At 38.8% G+C, this 15,895-nt stretch overlaps 1 protein-coding gene across 1 annotated transcript in view; it reads right to left on the reverse strand.

Annotated features, from left to right (window-relative positions):
* Window positions 1-4,485: 4,485 nt before the first annotated feature.
* Window positions 4,486-15,895, reverse strand: part of LOC139447431 (uncharacterized) — a 75,474-nt gene continuing 64,064 nt past the window's right edge. The window contains exons 14-22 of the mRNA XM_071228772.1: window positions 15,808-15,857; window positions 15,609-15,651; window positions 15,170-15,255; window positions 14,723-14,860; window positions 14,120-14,180; window positions 13,794-13,900; window positions 12,893-12,956; window positions 11,260-11,316; window positions 4,486-8,129 (exon numbers count right to left, since the gene is read on the reverse strand). Coding sequence (XP_071084873.1) covers window positions 7,444-8,129; window positions 11,260-11,316; window positions 12,893-12,956; window positions 13,794-13,900; window positions 14,120-14,180; window positions 14,723-14,860; window positions 15,170-15,255; window positions 15,609-15,651; window positions 15,808-15,857 — 1,292 coding nt within the window. The 3' untranslated portion in view covers window positions 4,486-7,443. The remainder of the gene's footprint in view (window positions 8,130-11,259; window positions 11,317-12,892; window positions 12,957-13,793; window positions 13,901-14,119; window positions 14,181-14,722; window positions 14,861-15,169; window positions 15,256-15,608; window positions 15,652-15,807; window positions 15,858-15,895) is intronic.

Genomic DNA, 15,895 nt, shown 5'->3' on the forward strand with positions numbered 1-15,895 from the left:
CGCACTAAAATGAATTTGAAACCGAACGCGCAGCCTGCGGTTCAACAGGTAACCTAGCTCAACATTAAAAACACAGTAGGTTTAACTCCATTCTACCATGACCGGTTTAAGATGAAACTCTTTGTGGTGCAACGTTTTGTTGAGTGAGCTGGACACTCCATATATGAGAATATGGGTTCACTTTCCCATCGGGGTGGAACGCTCTTTATAATAGCAACTTAAAACAATAACAGAAGACAAATATATATAACAATCGTTTAATTTATTCAAATTCGAATATCTTATGTTTACATTACAAATTCTCAAAAATCTCATTGAAAAAATTCACTGAGAACTTCAAACAGAATTCGAATACACCCATTCTCCCCACAGTCATAACGCACTCAATCAAACACTACTCCCGGAAGCAGTTATTTATAGTAACATGGCAGTTGGAGAGTTGGTACGGACCAGACATTCCAGTGTGAAATTGTTGTGACATGTTTACCTGATTATTCGAAGTATTGTTCACGCTGATACCCTGGAGAATACCCGAGTATTGCCGCTTTTGGCTGGAGGAAGAGTCTGTGTTGTAAGACATCAATGACTGCTGATATTTGTGACCTGTTAATTTTACAATTTCGCGCGCCTCAACACCGGCATGCCAGAGGAGAGTGACAGTTGTGGCTATGACGCAGTGATTCGTATACACCTTGCTCAAGCTGGATTGTGTGGAAATTACTTTCACCATTTGAGAGATTGTGTTGTGACCAAGGGGTTTTAGTGTGTACCATGTACCATCGGTTTTCGCGGGAGTTGAACAAAAGCCATGTTACTTGGATTTAGTTTGGAACGGTATTTTTTGAAAGCTGCTACGGGACATGATTGGGTCCCTGTTGCATAAATTCGTGACTTTTCCCCTGCACTTTATCCTGAAACCCCCATCGATGTTCAGTCAGTAGACAACCCTGTGAGTCTTCAGCAAAAAGTATGGTTTGACCTCACCCTTGGTTTCGGTCGTAGGGGTTGTGAAAAACAGAAGGAGTTGTCTGTCCATTCCTTTGCAGTTGAAACAGATGAAGTAGGGGTAGAATATGTAATACATACTTTTGCCTTTTCGGCGGCGTGTCCTTCACGTCTGTTAATAAAGACAATGCCATCTTTCACGATTTCATCTTAAATTCTTTTTTGGGGGGTGAGGGGTGGTGTGTGTGTGTGTGTGTTGGGGTGTGGGGGGTCGGGTTGGGGTGTGGGGTGTGGGGGTGTGTGTGTGTTTATGTGATTACATCATAATATGATAGCTTGAGCAGCAGACGACAAATGTTGTTTACGTGTTTGTTAAACTAGACATCAGCAAAACTTCCTGTGTCAAAAGTTCCCACTGACACGGAATTCGTTAGCTCTGCCATCTTTGTGGGCAAGCACAACGTGCACATGCATATCCTTAGCCGTTAAACCAGCTGTTTCAATCAGAGGGGGTTTATTGTGATTTAATAGCCTCTGATTGACCAATCAGAATCAAGTAAATTCCAAATTCATGGTAGAATGATGAACAGCTGCCAAAGACAAGCATCCATAAAGAATGAATGCTTTGGATGTTTCAGTATTAGATGATTTCTACTTTCTGGTTTTGGTTGTGTCTTGTTAATATACCTGGTATATTGTTTCCTTTGATGCATATCACTATGACATGGACTCCTGATATAATGGTAGACATGTTGAATGATTGTTGGATGAATGTTGAATTGTTCTCAACGAAATTTCGTATTTTATTTATTTTCGTTTTACTGACCTCATTTTTTAGAGCTTTTTCAGCTCTGTAATGTCGGCTATGAGACATACAGTAATAAGTAAATGCTGTTAACGTTGTCTGGGTGGTAAGACTCTCGGTGTTCTCATCTTCTTGTGATCTAAAAAGAAATCTGAACTTAATCCATGTCACATGCTCTAAAAAACGTTTGAATGAGTACGTGGTGAGTGTGTTTGGGTGAATGACACTTCAAAATGTATTTCCGCTATAACATATATTTTCAGCTTAATGTGAGTGGAAAGTGATGCAGACCTAAAATATACACCATCATGACAAAGGACCAATATCAAACCTGGGACTCAAACCCATGATCATTGAATCCAGGCATGCCTAAGGGAAGCAACTCTCCACAGGTATTTGGTGACGGATGATTTGAACTCGTGGGTCACCTTCGAAGGGTTGAATGACATGAATCAGTTTGTATGGAATGTACCACAGGTGATGCTAAGCTGTGGGCGTCTAAGTGAATTTCAGGATGTAGTCAGTGATACAGATTCGTCTTTCGTGATCATGAAGTTATTTGCAATGTATATAAATGATACCAGTGTTAAATGGTAAGGCTAGGTATGTGAGTTGAGACTACCACATATTTGATCAGTATTTTTGTTATGTTACAACATATCAGCTACTGTTAACTGTATATCTTTTAGCTGTAAATTATTTTGAATGGATATGAATGATGGCAAAAAGGAAAATGTATATTACTTGCTGTGTTAGTTATGGATTTTAACTTCTGATTTATATCTTTTGACAACTTTCCCATTTTCATAGAAACTTTCAAAAACTATGGGACAGGTAAATACTTCTTTCCTTCACTGAAATACCATGACAGGCTTTGCATTGTGGTCCTGTGTAAGACATATACACATGATGCTCGCATCAGATTAGCTGTTTCAGCCAGAACCTTGTTATTGTGATTTGAAACCTCTGACTTTATCAGAGTCAATTGTCCACCAAACTTGTGGTGGAATAAGTAACAATCAGTTAACTTTAACAGTGAGCATGTTGCTTCTGAGTGATATGTGTTATTTGTGTGAGCGTGACGTGTACTTTGTCAAGATAACTGAGATTCATTTTGTGTCTAGTCAGAAAGCAGATATGCACCAACTACACGGATGTTTACAAAAGTCCATGATTTCTGTTAACAATTGTTTGTACTTTTCCTGCCACACTTTTCATTATGAAGAATGTGCTGATGTCCAAATGTAAAAATATTTTCATGTTTAACTTGGACATTGCAGGTTGAATAATCTTGAACCGGTTACTCGACCCCTTATATTCCTTGTCGAGGTCAATGGTGCTCATATCTGGGCTTGATGATTTTTTCCTTCCTGTTTGAATGTGTGTTTGAAGTAAAAAATGTAGAATGTCTTGCTTCTTGAAGACAGTGAATTGAACACATATCCTTTTCAGGTATTTCAGTGCTTTAGGTCAGCAAGGTCGGCCCCATTTGCTGTTCCTTTGCCATGTAAAGTGTGCATGTTGACAATATAACAAATAGAGTGCAATGTCTTTTTCAACATATTTTACACAGAATGGTTTGTACGCTGATATAGCTTACATGGGAGTAAATAAAACAATATACAATAACTTCAACAAGTGTGTGTTTCATCATTATCATTAACATGCATCCATGCATACAACCTCACTCTTGGGAGAAAATAGTAGGTGCACGCTTCTGTGGGCATAGTATCAGTATTCTCTGATAATATAGTAGGGAAGTGTAACAGATTGTGTTAACATGGATCTGTAGGCACATCGCCAGTTATCTTTGATAATATAAAAGGTAGATCCGGGATAGAATAGATCTTCAGGAACCCATTCTTGCTAGAAAAGGCGACAATGCTTGTCATAAGAGACGACCAATGGGATCGGATGGTCTGTCTCGCTGACTGGGTGATGCATGTCATCGTGTCCCAAACGTGTGGATTGTTGCTCATGATGTCAATAACTGGATTGTCTGGTCCAGATTCGATTATTTACAGACCTCTGTCATATAGCTGGAATATTGCCGAGTGCGGCGTTAAAAAGACAGAAGCTAAAATTGGAGTTACTCCCCTTAGATCTATTTCATTTGGAAACTATAAATATCTTGAGAAAGGCGCCTTACATTGTAATGTGATATTCTTACATCACAGTGCGAGATGCAAAATGTTATGGCAACAGTTCGACAATTCAAGCAGTGAACATAGGAAATGTACCTTTCATATTAGAAGAGTGCATTGAAAATAATGGGTCTCGGTCAATCAGTATCAGAAGGTTAGATACATTGAGATAACATGGATCTCTATGCATACGAGACCCGTGAAGATCCGGGGTATAATAGGTCTTAAGCAACCCATGCTTACCGTAAAAGGTGACTCATGATGTCAATCACTGGATTGTCTGGTCCAGACCACCGTCATATAGCCGGAATATTGCTGAGTGCCAAGTTAAGCAACAAAACAACCAACCAACTGCGCATACAATCAATAAGTTATGATAATACATTAGGGTATGTATGGCTCATCCTGTTATTACGGACCAATATGCATATATATTTATGGGTTATACTGTTAATTTTGAGCATCAAGTTCAAGTTCTCTGTATGATTGATCAGGATGAAGGTTGCAGAATGCTACACTTGATGCATCTATATGCTGTCAATTTTGAGCATCAAATTAAAATCAATAAAAATATACAAAGTAACACAAGAATGAGATTCATATGATTTAATTACTATGCCATAGCTACATGTATGCAGAAATACACATAGACATATTTTTTATACTGAGCTACTCAACGTTTGATAGGGATAATCAGAAATGTCATTCTATTTAATAAACACTTGACATATAATGAGAATCAGTTTTGTGTGTCCTGGAAATAAAAAAATATCCCTATCAAAAGTGGAGAACTCTGTTAATCGTGAGACTGCAATTTCATCCACATATACAGACAACATGGGTCATGATTAACACAGCATACATGCACATCCAAATTACACCGACATAGATGAATGTCACCAGGTGAAATAAACACTCAATCAAATTGGATTTGTACAACGATACAAAATTGGTTTGCATATCATGTTGTGTACAAAGTTGTGTTGTGGTAAGCTGTTGTACATACAGTGAAACCTGGTTAATCAGGTTGGTTTAATGCAGCTTTGGACAGTATTTCGGTCCTATCATGGCGTCTCAGCTTAATGTAGGGGAAATACCTAAAGTGATGCATTCCTCAGACATTTATCACTTATGTTCACCCAACGAACACAGGTATGGTGCTGCCAAACCAAGAATCATAATCAGGGATAATCCCTCCTCACGAGGCAAGGGAGTTAACCGACTATAAAGTCCTGTTCCCACCCTTTGACTACCTTAATTAAAAACATGAGAAGATTTGCCAAAATCTTTTGTCACTGCCAAGTTGGCAGTGCACATGCTTTGCACATCTTGCAGTCAACGAAATCTGCATGTTGAAATCCATGATGACTAGTTCATTACACGATTTTGATTGGCCTATGCATAGACTCGTTAGTCCAGCCAAATGTAACTGTGGAATTCCTGCCTAGTTTGGCAAGGGTAAAAACTGTTAACTCCCTTGCCTCAGGAAGATGAGGCTAATCTGATGTTAGAACCCATGATCAAAGTCTGCTGTGAGAGGACTGGACCACCAGTACACCCTGATTAAAATAAGCTATATGTGATAAAACAGTTATTCTAAAGAATGAAAACATGAGGAATATGAAATAATGGAATCTGGAGTAATATTTCAAAATCTTCTGTGTCTTGCTGAGTTACATGCAAAATTTTACCATGTCATAAAATATTTAATAATTTAGAAAAAGGAAGTTTTGAGTCAAGTCTCTTCTTTCGAAGAATAAAATAATCATGAACTCTTTTTAATAAATATTCTATCATCATGATACTGTCCCAGCTAGCACACCTATATCGGGTCGACATTGGCATTTAATCGGCCACTGCTGGCATTATATGAATAGAGAAGCTGTTTTTTCTTTGTTGTTATTTACTTATGGCAATTGTTAAATCATAAGTTTATAAGTGTAGATATTCAAAACAGATATCTTATAGTTGTAAATCTTCGCAAATATAGAAAAAAAAATAATGGCAAATGGAGTAACGATTATCAAATACAAGAGAATTACAAATGTGCCTAGTTTCAGCCATGACAGCAGTAACCATGTCATTAACATGACTTATTCATCTTTGGATTTAACATATTTATTTTACAGTATCACACCTTCACAAACAGAAGAAATCTTGTGTCGAGAGAATGTTTATATGTTGTGTGTGCACTAGCTTCAGCAAAAGCAACGAATGACCATGTGGAATAGTTTCAGCAAATACAGCAATAATTTCATCACTACAAGATTCATGTGTGGCTTTAAACAAATATTTTCTGTATTAAATCAACATAAGCAGAAGAAATTTTGTTTGGGAACAATTTTAATTTTTTGTCGGTACACTCATTTCTGTGTCAGACCAGAGTTACCAATTTCAGCAACTAAAGCAATAATTTCATCACAACAAGTTTTATGTGTGAATTTAAAAACCTTATTTTCGCATATAAAATCAATATAAGCAGAAACTGTTTTGTTTTGAAACAACTTTTACATTGTGTCTGTACACTCGACATACCTCACATCACATTTCATCAGAAGTTGTTACTGTAGCATAATTTCAGCCAATACAGCCATAATTTAATAATAACAATATTATGTATGGATTTAAAACAATTGTTTTATAGTATTATATCAATATAAGCAGAAGAAATCATCTTCTGGAAGAATTTTTACATTTTGTCTCTGTACTCACTTGTGTGACATGACATTTCAGAAAGTTGTTGCTGTGACATAAGTTCAACAACTACAGCAATAATTTCATCATAACAATATTAGTGTGAGTATTTAAAAGAATTGTTTTATCATAATACATCAATATAAGCAGAAGAAATCGTGTTTGGCGACAAATTTTACATTTTGTCACTGCATGTTCTCACTTGTATCACATCACATTTAAGTAAGTTGTTGCTGTGGCATAATTTCAGCAACTACAGCAATAATTCCATTATAACAACATTCGTGTGAGTATTTAAAACAATTGTTTTATCATAATAAATCAATATTAGCAGAAGAAATCATGTTTTGAAACAATTTTTACATTTTGTCTGTGCACTCACTTCTGTGTCACATCACATTTCAGAAAGTTGTTACTGTGACATAATTTCAGCAACTACTGCAATTATTTCATTATAACAATATTTGTGTGGGTATTTAAAACAATTGTTTTATCATAATAAATCAATATTAGCAGAAGAAATCTTGTTTTGAAAGAATTTTTTACATTTTGCCCATGTACTCACTTCTGTTTCACATCACATTTCAGAAAGTTGTTGCTGTGACATAATTTCAGCAACTACAGCAATAATTCCATCACAACAATATTCGTGTGAGTATTTAAAATAATTTCCAACTCCAGGAGAAACCAGGAAAGTAGTGAAACCAGACATGTGAAGAACTTGGTTGTATTTTGTACACAACAAACAGAACACAAACCGAACACTTCTATGTCCGCTTCACTCACTTTCCCCGCCAGTCATTGAAACAGTTGATAGAAATCTCTCAGTTACACGGACAACTTTACATAACCAGTTTATTTCCTACTCAGCGCTTGGTAGACGAGGGCCCTCTTGGTGTCTGTCATGTCGACGTCCTCCCCGCTGATCAGACTCATCGACCCAGTGTAGCCAGATGACAGGAACCCAACACCAAACACGGGGACAAGAGGTTCCCGGAACACCACATCATACTTGACAAGAACAATCCCCCTGTTCAAGTCAATGAAGGCCACTCTCCCCCTCCCCACATCCAGCACCACGCCATAGTGGAGGGTGGCCTGTGTGCCAATAGTGTCGGACATGGTGTTCTGGTGACACTCGCCCTGCTCCCCTTCCCGATACACCGTGGTACAGATACTCCCCCCGTGTCTGCCACAGCTCCCTACACTGACACACCAGGAGCGACGGTGTGGAGAAACCCAGCACTCACTGTCCACCTGTCCTGCCTCGCACACCCCCATCTCCAAGACATACAACACTCCCTCCACCACCACCCGCACCCTGGTCTTTGTCTCCCAGTATGTTGGTGTGGCGGGGTAGGGGGTGAGGGTGGAGGGGGGTGGAGGAAGGGGGATGGGGGAGCTACAGGTCCCCGCGTACTTCTGTAGCCTGTTCCGCCCCTCATCCCATGTGTTGGGCTCCGAGTTGACCAGCTCACCGTCTGTAGTTACGTGGCAGAAGACTGTGTTGGCCCGAGCCGCGTCCAGGTGACGTTTAGCACCTGGAAATAAACATTGTGTTTGTTGTGTAGCAAGTTTATTTCACTGTTTGTTACAAACTGAGACAAAGAAAGAGATTTACTGAAAATATCGGCTGATTGTTTGCTTGTTTCCAAACAGCGCGCTGAATGTTCGTCTGTGTTTTTCATCAGTACAGAATATCTCCCACCACTGCGATATATTAGCGCTCTAATTACAATGAAAAACTATTACTACGAGAATTCAAAATGCATTTCATTAAGAAACAAATGGATTAATTTACCGTAAAATGTAATATAAAAGAATTTTTGGTACACTTTTGATTTACCCCCATTGTGGAGATATCTGCCAGACGTGTGTTGTGCGTGGACGATGTTCGTGTATGAAATACGACCTCAGTGAGTGAATTTCCCAACAAAAGTGTTTGTGTGTGGATTCTATATGAATCTTTTACAGAATAGGATGAAAATAAACTAAAAAGTATCGTGTTTTAGGATATTTTTGACATTTTTGTGTTCATCATCCACCGCATGAACAGGTATATTCTATGTCCGCTTCAGTCACTTTCACCGTTACCCCGTCACAGTGTGTGTGTGTGTGTGTGTGTGTGTGTGTGTGTGTGTGTGTGTGTGTGTGTGTGTGTGTGTGTGAGTGAAACGTGAAGTGAAGGACAGCATTGTTTCAAAAAAAATTTTGAGTGTCTCGCATTATGTTTTTAGTATTACTATTAGAGATCGCAACGCAGTATTGTCTCAGAATTTAGATTGGCACATTACACATGTACCTCTCGGCCGTTTCTCAAAGCCCCAAACCTCCATATCAAATCCTACATGAAATTGTTTTATGCCTAGAGTATTGAAGACGAAGTGCATTTTCTGATAACTTGTAGTTAGGGCTGAGACGGGTACCTGGGTCGGGTGGGTACTGAGTAGGACCCGGGTACCCACAGGACTACCCGGGCCCGTGGTTAGTCATGTGATATATAGTTTAATGGCAAAAACTATCTAGAACTCTATGGTTACACTACAAGTCACTAATGTTCGCATTTCTTTCAGACTAAGCACCCATTCCTTCTGACTTTTCATATGGTTGAATAAAGATATAACTTAAGTCAACGTCAGTGTATGATACATGCATCTAAATACGTTTTGCAAGTGCTGTGGAAAAAAAATTCCCAATCAGACATTTTGTATCTCTTGAGACCTACAGTGGGTACCCGGGTAGGGTCGGGTAATATGGGAGTGGGTACCCGAGTAGTAAATTTGGACTCGTCCCAGCCCTACTTGTAGTCGTTATTCAGACTTCAGAATATATTTTGTAAACTTGGCCTTGTCTACAAATCCAAATTTCATGTTTTTATGTACAGGTCAGACCATATGCATTCTGCATGCGGTGTGATTATTATTTTTTTTAAATAACTCACACGATTGATCTTGTTATTGTAACTACACCCCGACTGATACACGGGTTGCTTTTTGTGTCGGGGTGTTATAAGGAAACAATTTAACGTAACACATGGTACTACAACCAAGGGATGAGTTTTTCTCTCGCCCCATTGCTATCCAAATGCATCCCCAGTATGCAACCCATGATTGCCGTAAAAGGCGACTAACAGGATAGGAAGGTCAGGCTCGCTGACTTGGTTGATGTATGTCATCGATCCCAGTTGCATTGATCGATGCTCATGATATCAATCACCGGTTTGTCTGGTCGAGACTAGATTATTTACAGACAGCGGTCATATAGCTGGAATTTTGCTGAGTGCTGTGTTTAACAACAAACCAACCAAACCACACTGGATCACCAGTCTGCAACACGGGAATTTGAGAAATAAAGACGTCTGCTATCTCACAGAGCTCAGATAAGCTGTGTTTTTGCCTATAACACGCAAAAATGTATCAAAATTGTCGAAATAATTTTGACTTGCTTGCGTACACATACAGTAAAATTCGGTTATAACGAACTCAAAGGGATCATTAATTTTAATTCGTTATAACCGTAGTTCGTTATAAGCATATATGCTTTATAGTGACAAGTTTTTTTGTTCTAAACTTCCAATTTCTAAAATTACGCGGAGAGGGTGGACTCCCATATAACCACAATCACAATTACAATCCATCAACATTGCCCAAATAATACAAATACACATGAAAAGAAATTAAAACCACAACTGTATACCATTCTGTGTTAAACCCAATGTGAAATGTAGCGTACTATCAAATGTAGCATCTCTTTCCTAATCTTTATGTACAAGTCGAATGCAGGCATCACACATACATAAACTCTACTACAGTGTAGTATGCATTGTGAGTTCATGAGACATTTTATACACTTGGGTCAGTAAACGAACAGATTCATATTAGAAGTCACCTGAACTGCATTTTAAGCAGAATTATCCCTCTCTCATAGGGTAGATCAAGACATAGTGTAGGTCAATATACAAGCATAGGTCATGTAGGTCGCGAACACCTGGTTTCAGTGACACATTATAACTGCCCCCAGCCCCTCCGTCTCCCAATATGTTGAAGAAAACCCGAACATATTTCATGATTCAGCAGACATAATTCAAAATTGTCATATCGTTTTTAGTTTCAGCAAAATCAGTAAATGCGTTATCCTGTCACCAGGTATTCTGATCCATCAACTGATTGTCTGGTTTGTTTACAGGCCGCCGTTGTATGCCAGGAGTACTGTTTCACCGCGTCAGACAACAATGACTTTTTTATGTAAATTGTGTGAGTGGCGGGTGAGTGACATGCTTACCCTTTTCGCGAACACCTGGTGTCCTGATTTCAGTGATCCATTCATATTATTTTCACCGCTATTTTACTTTTTACGCCCAATGGAATCTGTTACGGCAGATAATCTAGTAAGATCCTCTGGCGTTTAATTATGTTAAGTTATAATTCTCTTATATGTCAAACGAGAGCTACTGTCCATATGTTTTAAGTTGGATATATATGTTGTATACATGGTAAGAGTTATGTCCCTTGCATTCTTGAATGAATCTGATAACATGTGGTCTGGCTCATTGTTTACCATTATACCATGAGAGTTTGTGTTTTTCAGATTCGCCGTGATGTTGTTCCCATATTGCTGACTGACACAAAAGAACGTTTAGTCACCCATTCACTCGTCCCCGGAAATACTTACACGAAATCAGTTTAGGTTGACATGTCAGTCCAACAATGTGTGCAGTGCTTCCATAATCTGAAAGGTGAGAGTCAAATATCTTAACACATTTAGGTACTGGCTGCTTTGATGGAGTAAAAGTTTGTAGAGATCAACATCTTAATAATTAAACTACATAGACAGTCACAGATTCTCATGGACACAATCACATTAGATTGTCTTACAAGTTTATTTAAAAGATAATTTTTAGATTGACAGACCACTTTGGTAAATGAACCCCTGCAAGGGCGATACCACCTTTCAATCATCAGAGGAAATCTCTCCTAAAAGTACAGTTCATTGTACGATTCTGAGTAAATAATTATAATGCTATGAATATATACTAACGGGAAACAGTAACCAATGCATTTATCAATACAAATTGATGGAGACATCGCCTCGACTTTATGTTCATGCACGGCGCACACTTTGAATGTTTGCGTGTTTGTTTGGAGCATGATACTCACACACATGGTTTTTTTTATTGAAAACAGCACACAACAAATGTTTATCTATCAGGTGCTCATAAATGTTTTTTTTTGTGACGCAATGCAACGGCTATTCGCGTGGGTATGCTGCAAACAGGAACTGCGCAAAACAAAGTTGTCAGACACTTTCCTGTTCACCTGAACACAATATCATCTCTGACATGGCAACACTCGAGACGTACCTCGGGCCAGTTGGAAACGTGTGACGTTATGTCAACAAGCCAACCGTTTTCGGTTGGTGCATCTACGGAATCGATACCAAACTGCTACATAAACAGCTCGGACAATTTGTAGGTTGAGACCAATTAGTGACAGAACCATACACAGCCGTTTGTCATGGCCTGCTGTTTCTCCACACCTCTTCCCAAAGGAAAATGCCTGGGATGAGATGGAACGACGCTTACAACAGTAACAGAACCAGACGGTACGATATAGCTAAGTTGGGCTAATCTTTGGTAGACATTTTGAACAACAACCCCCTGGCTGTTTTCAATCATCTCGTGTCTTCAATGCGCAGCCGCTGCCTCACCTGTATCAAATGGTGGGCCAATATTGACATTGTTAATTAAGCTGTTATACCACCCCTATTTTAGGATGTGTCGCTATGTTTCCATGGTATGTTTCTATGGTCGCATGGTATCCCAGGGGGCTATAACAAGGACTTTTCGGCATGGAGTCAGTATGCTGTGTCTGAGTGGGGTATTTATGTTAAACTGTGGCATGGTATCTCAGGGGGTTATAACAAGGACTGGTGGGCATGGAGTAAGTATACTGTGTCTGAGTGGGGTATTCATGTTAAACTGCGGCATGGTATCTGAGTGAGCTAGCACTATAAATCTGCGTTTGTTCGGACTAGTACAAGCACGCGCGCGCGCGCGCGCACACACACACACACACACACACACACACACACACACACACACACACACACACACACTAATGTTTTAATAAAAATATATTGTTTAAGGGAAAATATTAATAAATAATAAACTCCTTTGATGTTGGGACAATGCTCCTTGTCAGCAGTTGTATTACAGTCCATCATAATAGCATCATCGATCTGTGTGTACAGTGCACGTTGGAAACTTGAGATTGGTCCATAAGCATTGTCATCTAACTGTACAAACCTTTTCCCAGACTATCGGTCTTTGCTTTCAGTTCTGTGAGTTGCTGCTCGTTTTCCCTGATTATCTACAAAATTAAATAATTCAGTAACGTGTTGCCATGTTTTACAGGATGTCATAACATCCTTGGTTGTACAGAAAACAAACAAGAACTGACAGTAACACTATTCAGGCAGCTGTTGAAAAGTTAAATGTAGGATGACATTCCTTGAGTATTGAGACCTAACCCAAATCACAAAAATTAATCGTGAAATGTTTGGGATTCCGAAAGAGAAAATGGGATCAACATATGAGAAAGATCACCATCACAATTCCGTCTAAACTTTGAATAAATAGATAAATACCCTGAAAGTTTACCCTGCTTATGGGGCAACTTGCAGACGTGTAAGTCCCCACCCCAAACCGGCCCCACCACCACCACGACCCGACCGTACCGAATTAACATATGTTGATATAGAATTTTGAAACTGATCTCTTAGCATACACATTCGTCATCTGAAAATCAAAACAAAACAACTGCTGTGAAATATGTGTGCGTCCCAAAATATAGGTTTCTAATGACAGTAGAATAACATGTAAAACAATAATGATGCTGTATAATAATGACTTTAATGCGTAAATGTTAAGATGAACATGTTGAGCACTTAAACTTAAATAACACTGAAATCAGTTAATACAGCATCATCAGTAATTCTGATATGAAGCCTGTCTGAAAGCCCCTGTTGCGCAATTCTAATAACACGGAGATTTTATGTTCGCTTCTTTTCGTCCTCATTTAAACGACAAAGACATTCATGGAGTGGCTGTGTGTGGGCTATGTTGTTATCCTAGGTACATGTTGGCCGTCAGGTCCATGATAGATTAGAAATCTGTTTTTCAATTGATATTGGTCCCTGCTATTTACCTTCATTGCAATTGCAACCAGGTGGTTTTCTGTCAGTCGTCCTTGTTGGTATTGCCTCAGCTGGTGAATCAGAACGGGAGCTCTTGTGTGTCCTTTAGATTCCTGTTCTGATAAATACCAAAAGAGAACAAATTTCATGAAATATTTTGTGACCTATATCTATCAAACGTATAAAACTGTCAAATAAACACTGGATAGCTGGCAATTTTCTGGATGAGTGGAGATCTCTACAATAGTTGAAGATGGTATGTCATGGGCAATTGCATTACACACTCAATGTAGTTGCTGCTAACTGAATACATCACATGCTGCAAGTTTTGGTTCACCTTTATTGTAGTCTCCGCTATCACACTCGTGGTCAGATTGTGATGTTACAGAACCATCGATCTGTAAGAAAAGGTACAGGTTAAATACTAGACAAGAACATGCGTTAAAACCAAGAACAAATTCATTCATCTGGTTTCCGAACGCGTCCAATATTTTAGTTTGGTAGCACATCTGGTATCATCGTTTCAAGCTGTGTGTGTGTGTGTGCGTGCATACGTGCGTGCGTGCGTGCGTGCGTGCGTGCGTGCGTGCGTTTGTGCGTGTGTTGTTTATCGCCACACTCAGACAATCCAGTGATTGATATGATGAGAAATGATCCACGCTGTAGGGGTAATCTAATAGTACTCTCATGGATACATAGGATCATGGGATGTTGTACATTCATGTGTACACCATTTGTAAGAGAAAATTGAATACTGATATACTTGTAAGGTTCATCCAGAAGGGAATTTTTTAATGTTTCAAACATCAGAAGGGAGTTTCGTCACGGGTGGAACATAACTATATTTCATGTTCTCTGACAAAAACGCATGTTACACTGCTGAGAAAAGATTATGTAGACAAATGTATAGATAGAAGAAATTAAATGTAGTCATACTCACATGAAGTCTTCGCCTTTTACTTTTTGAAGGTCCTGTCTGTTCCCCACTTTCATCATAACCTTCTGTAGATAATGCTGATGTTCCTAGTACTGCAGGGACTCGTGCCGTGATGGTTGTTTCCTGTCTGTCTGGTGCATCCTGAAACAGTGATATAAGACAGTTGAGTGTGTGTATGTTGATAAATATTAAATCTGATTTCCAAGTATCCTGGGGAACATGCATAATGTCTATGTGTCTGTCGTTCAGAAGTGGACTATCACATACAAGCTGACTTTATTTCTTTACTACAATTAAAGATATATCAGCATTGTATCATTTTCAGAAAAATAAACAGAAACTTTAATGGTCATAAACCTACATTATTATTTTTACCAAAATTGGAAACGATCTGTAAAATAACGTTAAACATGCAGACATCTCACTCTGTAGCTAAACGGTTATACTCACGACTTCAAACCCTGGTATCTCCATGTCTAACAAAGATAAGACCGATGTGTGTCTAGTCAGGTACTCCATTGTAGCTTGCCACTCCACTGCAGAAAAAAGTCTTGAGCAGTACATTATCAACAATGAGTCATTAATTATCATATAACAGAGTAGTAGTAGTAGTAGTAGTTGTAGTTGTAGTTGTAGTAGTAAGTGAGCGGGTGAGTATGGTTTTACGCCGCTTTCAGCAATAATCCAGCAATATCCCAGCGAGAAACACCAGAAACTGGCTTCACACATTGTCCCTATGTGGGGAATCGAACCCAGGTCTTCGAATACTTTATCCACTAGGCTACCCCACCGCTACTAGTAGTAGTAGTAGTAGTAGTAATTTTGTTATGTGAGGGACATTCAATTAAGTTCAGTTGAATGCATACGTTTCCAGAATCTGAATACATACCCGTGTATAATTTGTGGAGTTTTTCTTTTCTTTGATCCCTGTCCTGAAACAAGGAAGTCTTATTAGTAAGATGCACTATATCTTTCTACTTGTAATTGTTACCATTATGAATGTTTGTGAATGTTTTTATATGCACATTGTAAATTGCTGTTAAAAAGGTCATTTAATTTGTTATATTTTATTAAAAATATGATCATACCTTCAGTACGTTGTCCAGATCTTGATTAAGCATGTCGAGTTCCCCCGAGCCTGCAGACAAACATCGATAGTACACCAATCAATACGAG

Source organism: Haliotis cracherodii, unplaced genomic scaffold (assembly GCF_022045235.1).
Source record: "Haliotis cracherodii isolate W230 unplaced genomic scaffold, xgHalCrac1.p SCAF_7, whole genome shotgun sequence".
NCBI lineage: Eukaryota > Metazoa > Mollusca > Gastropoda > Lepetellida > Haliotidae > Haliotis > Haliotis cracherodii.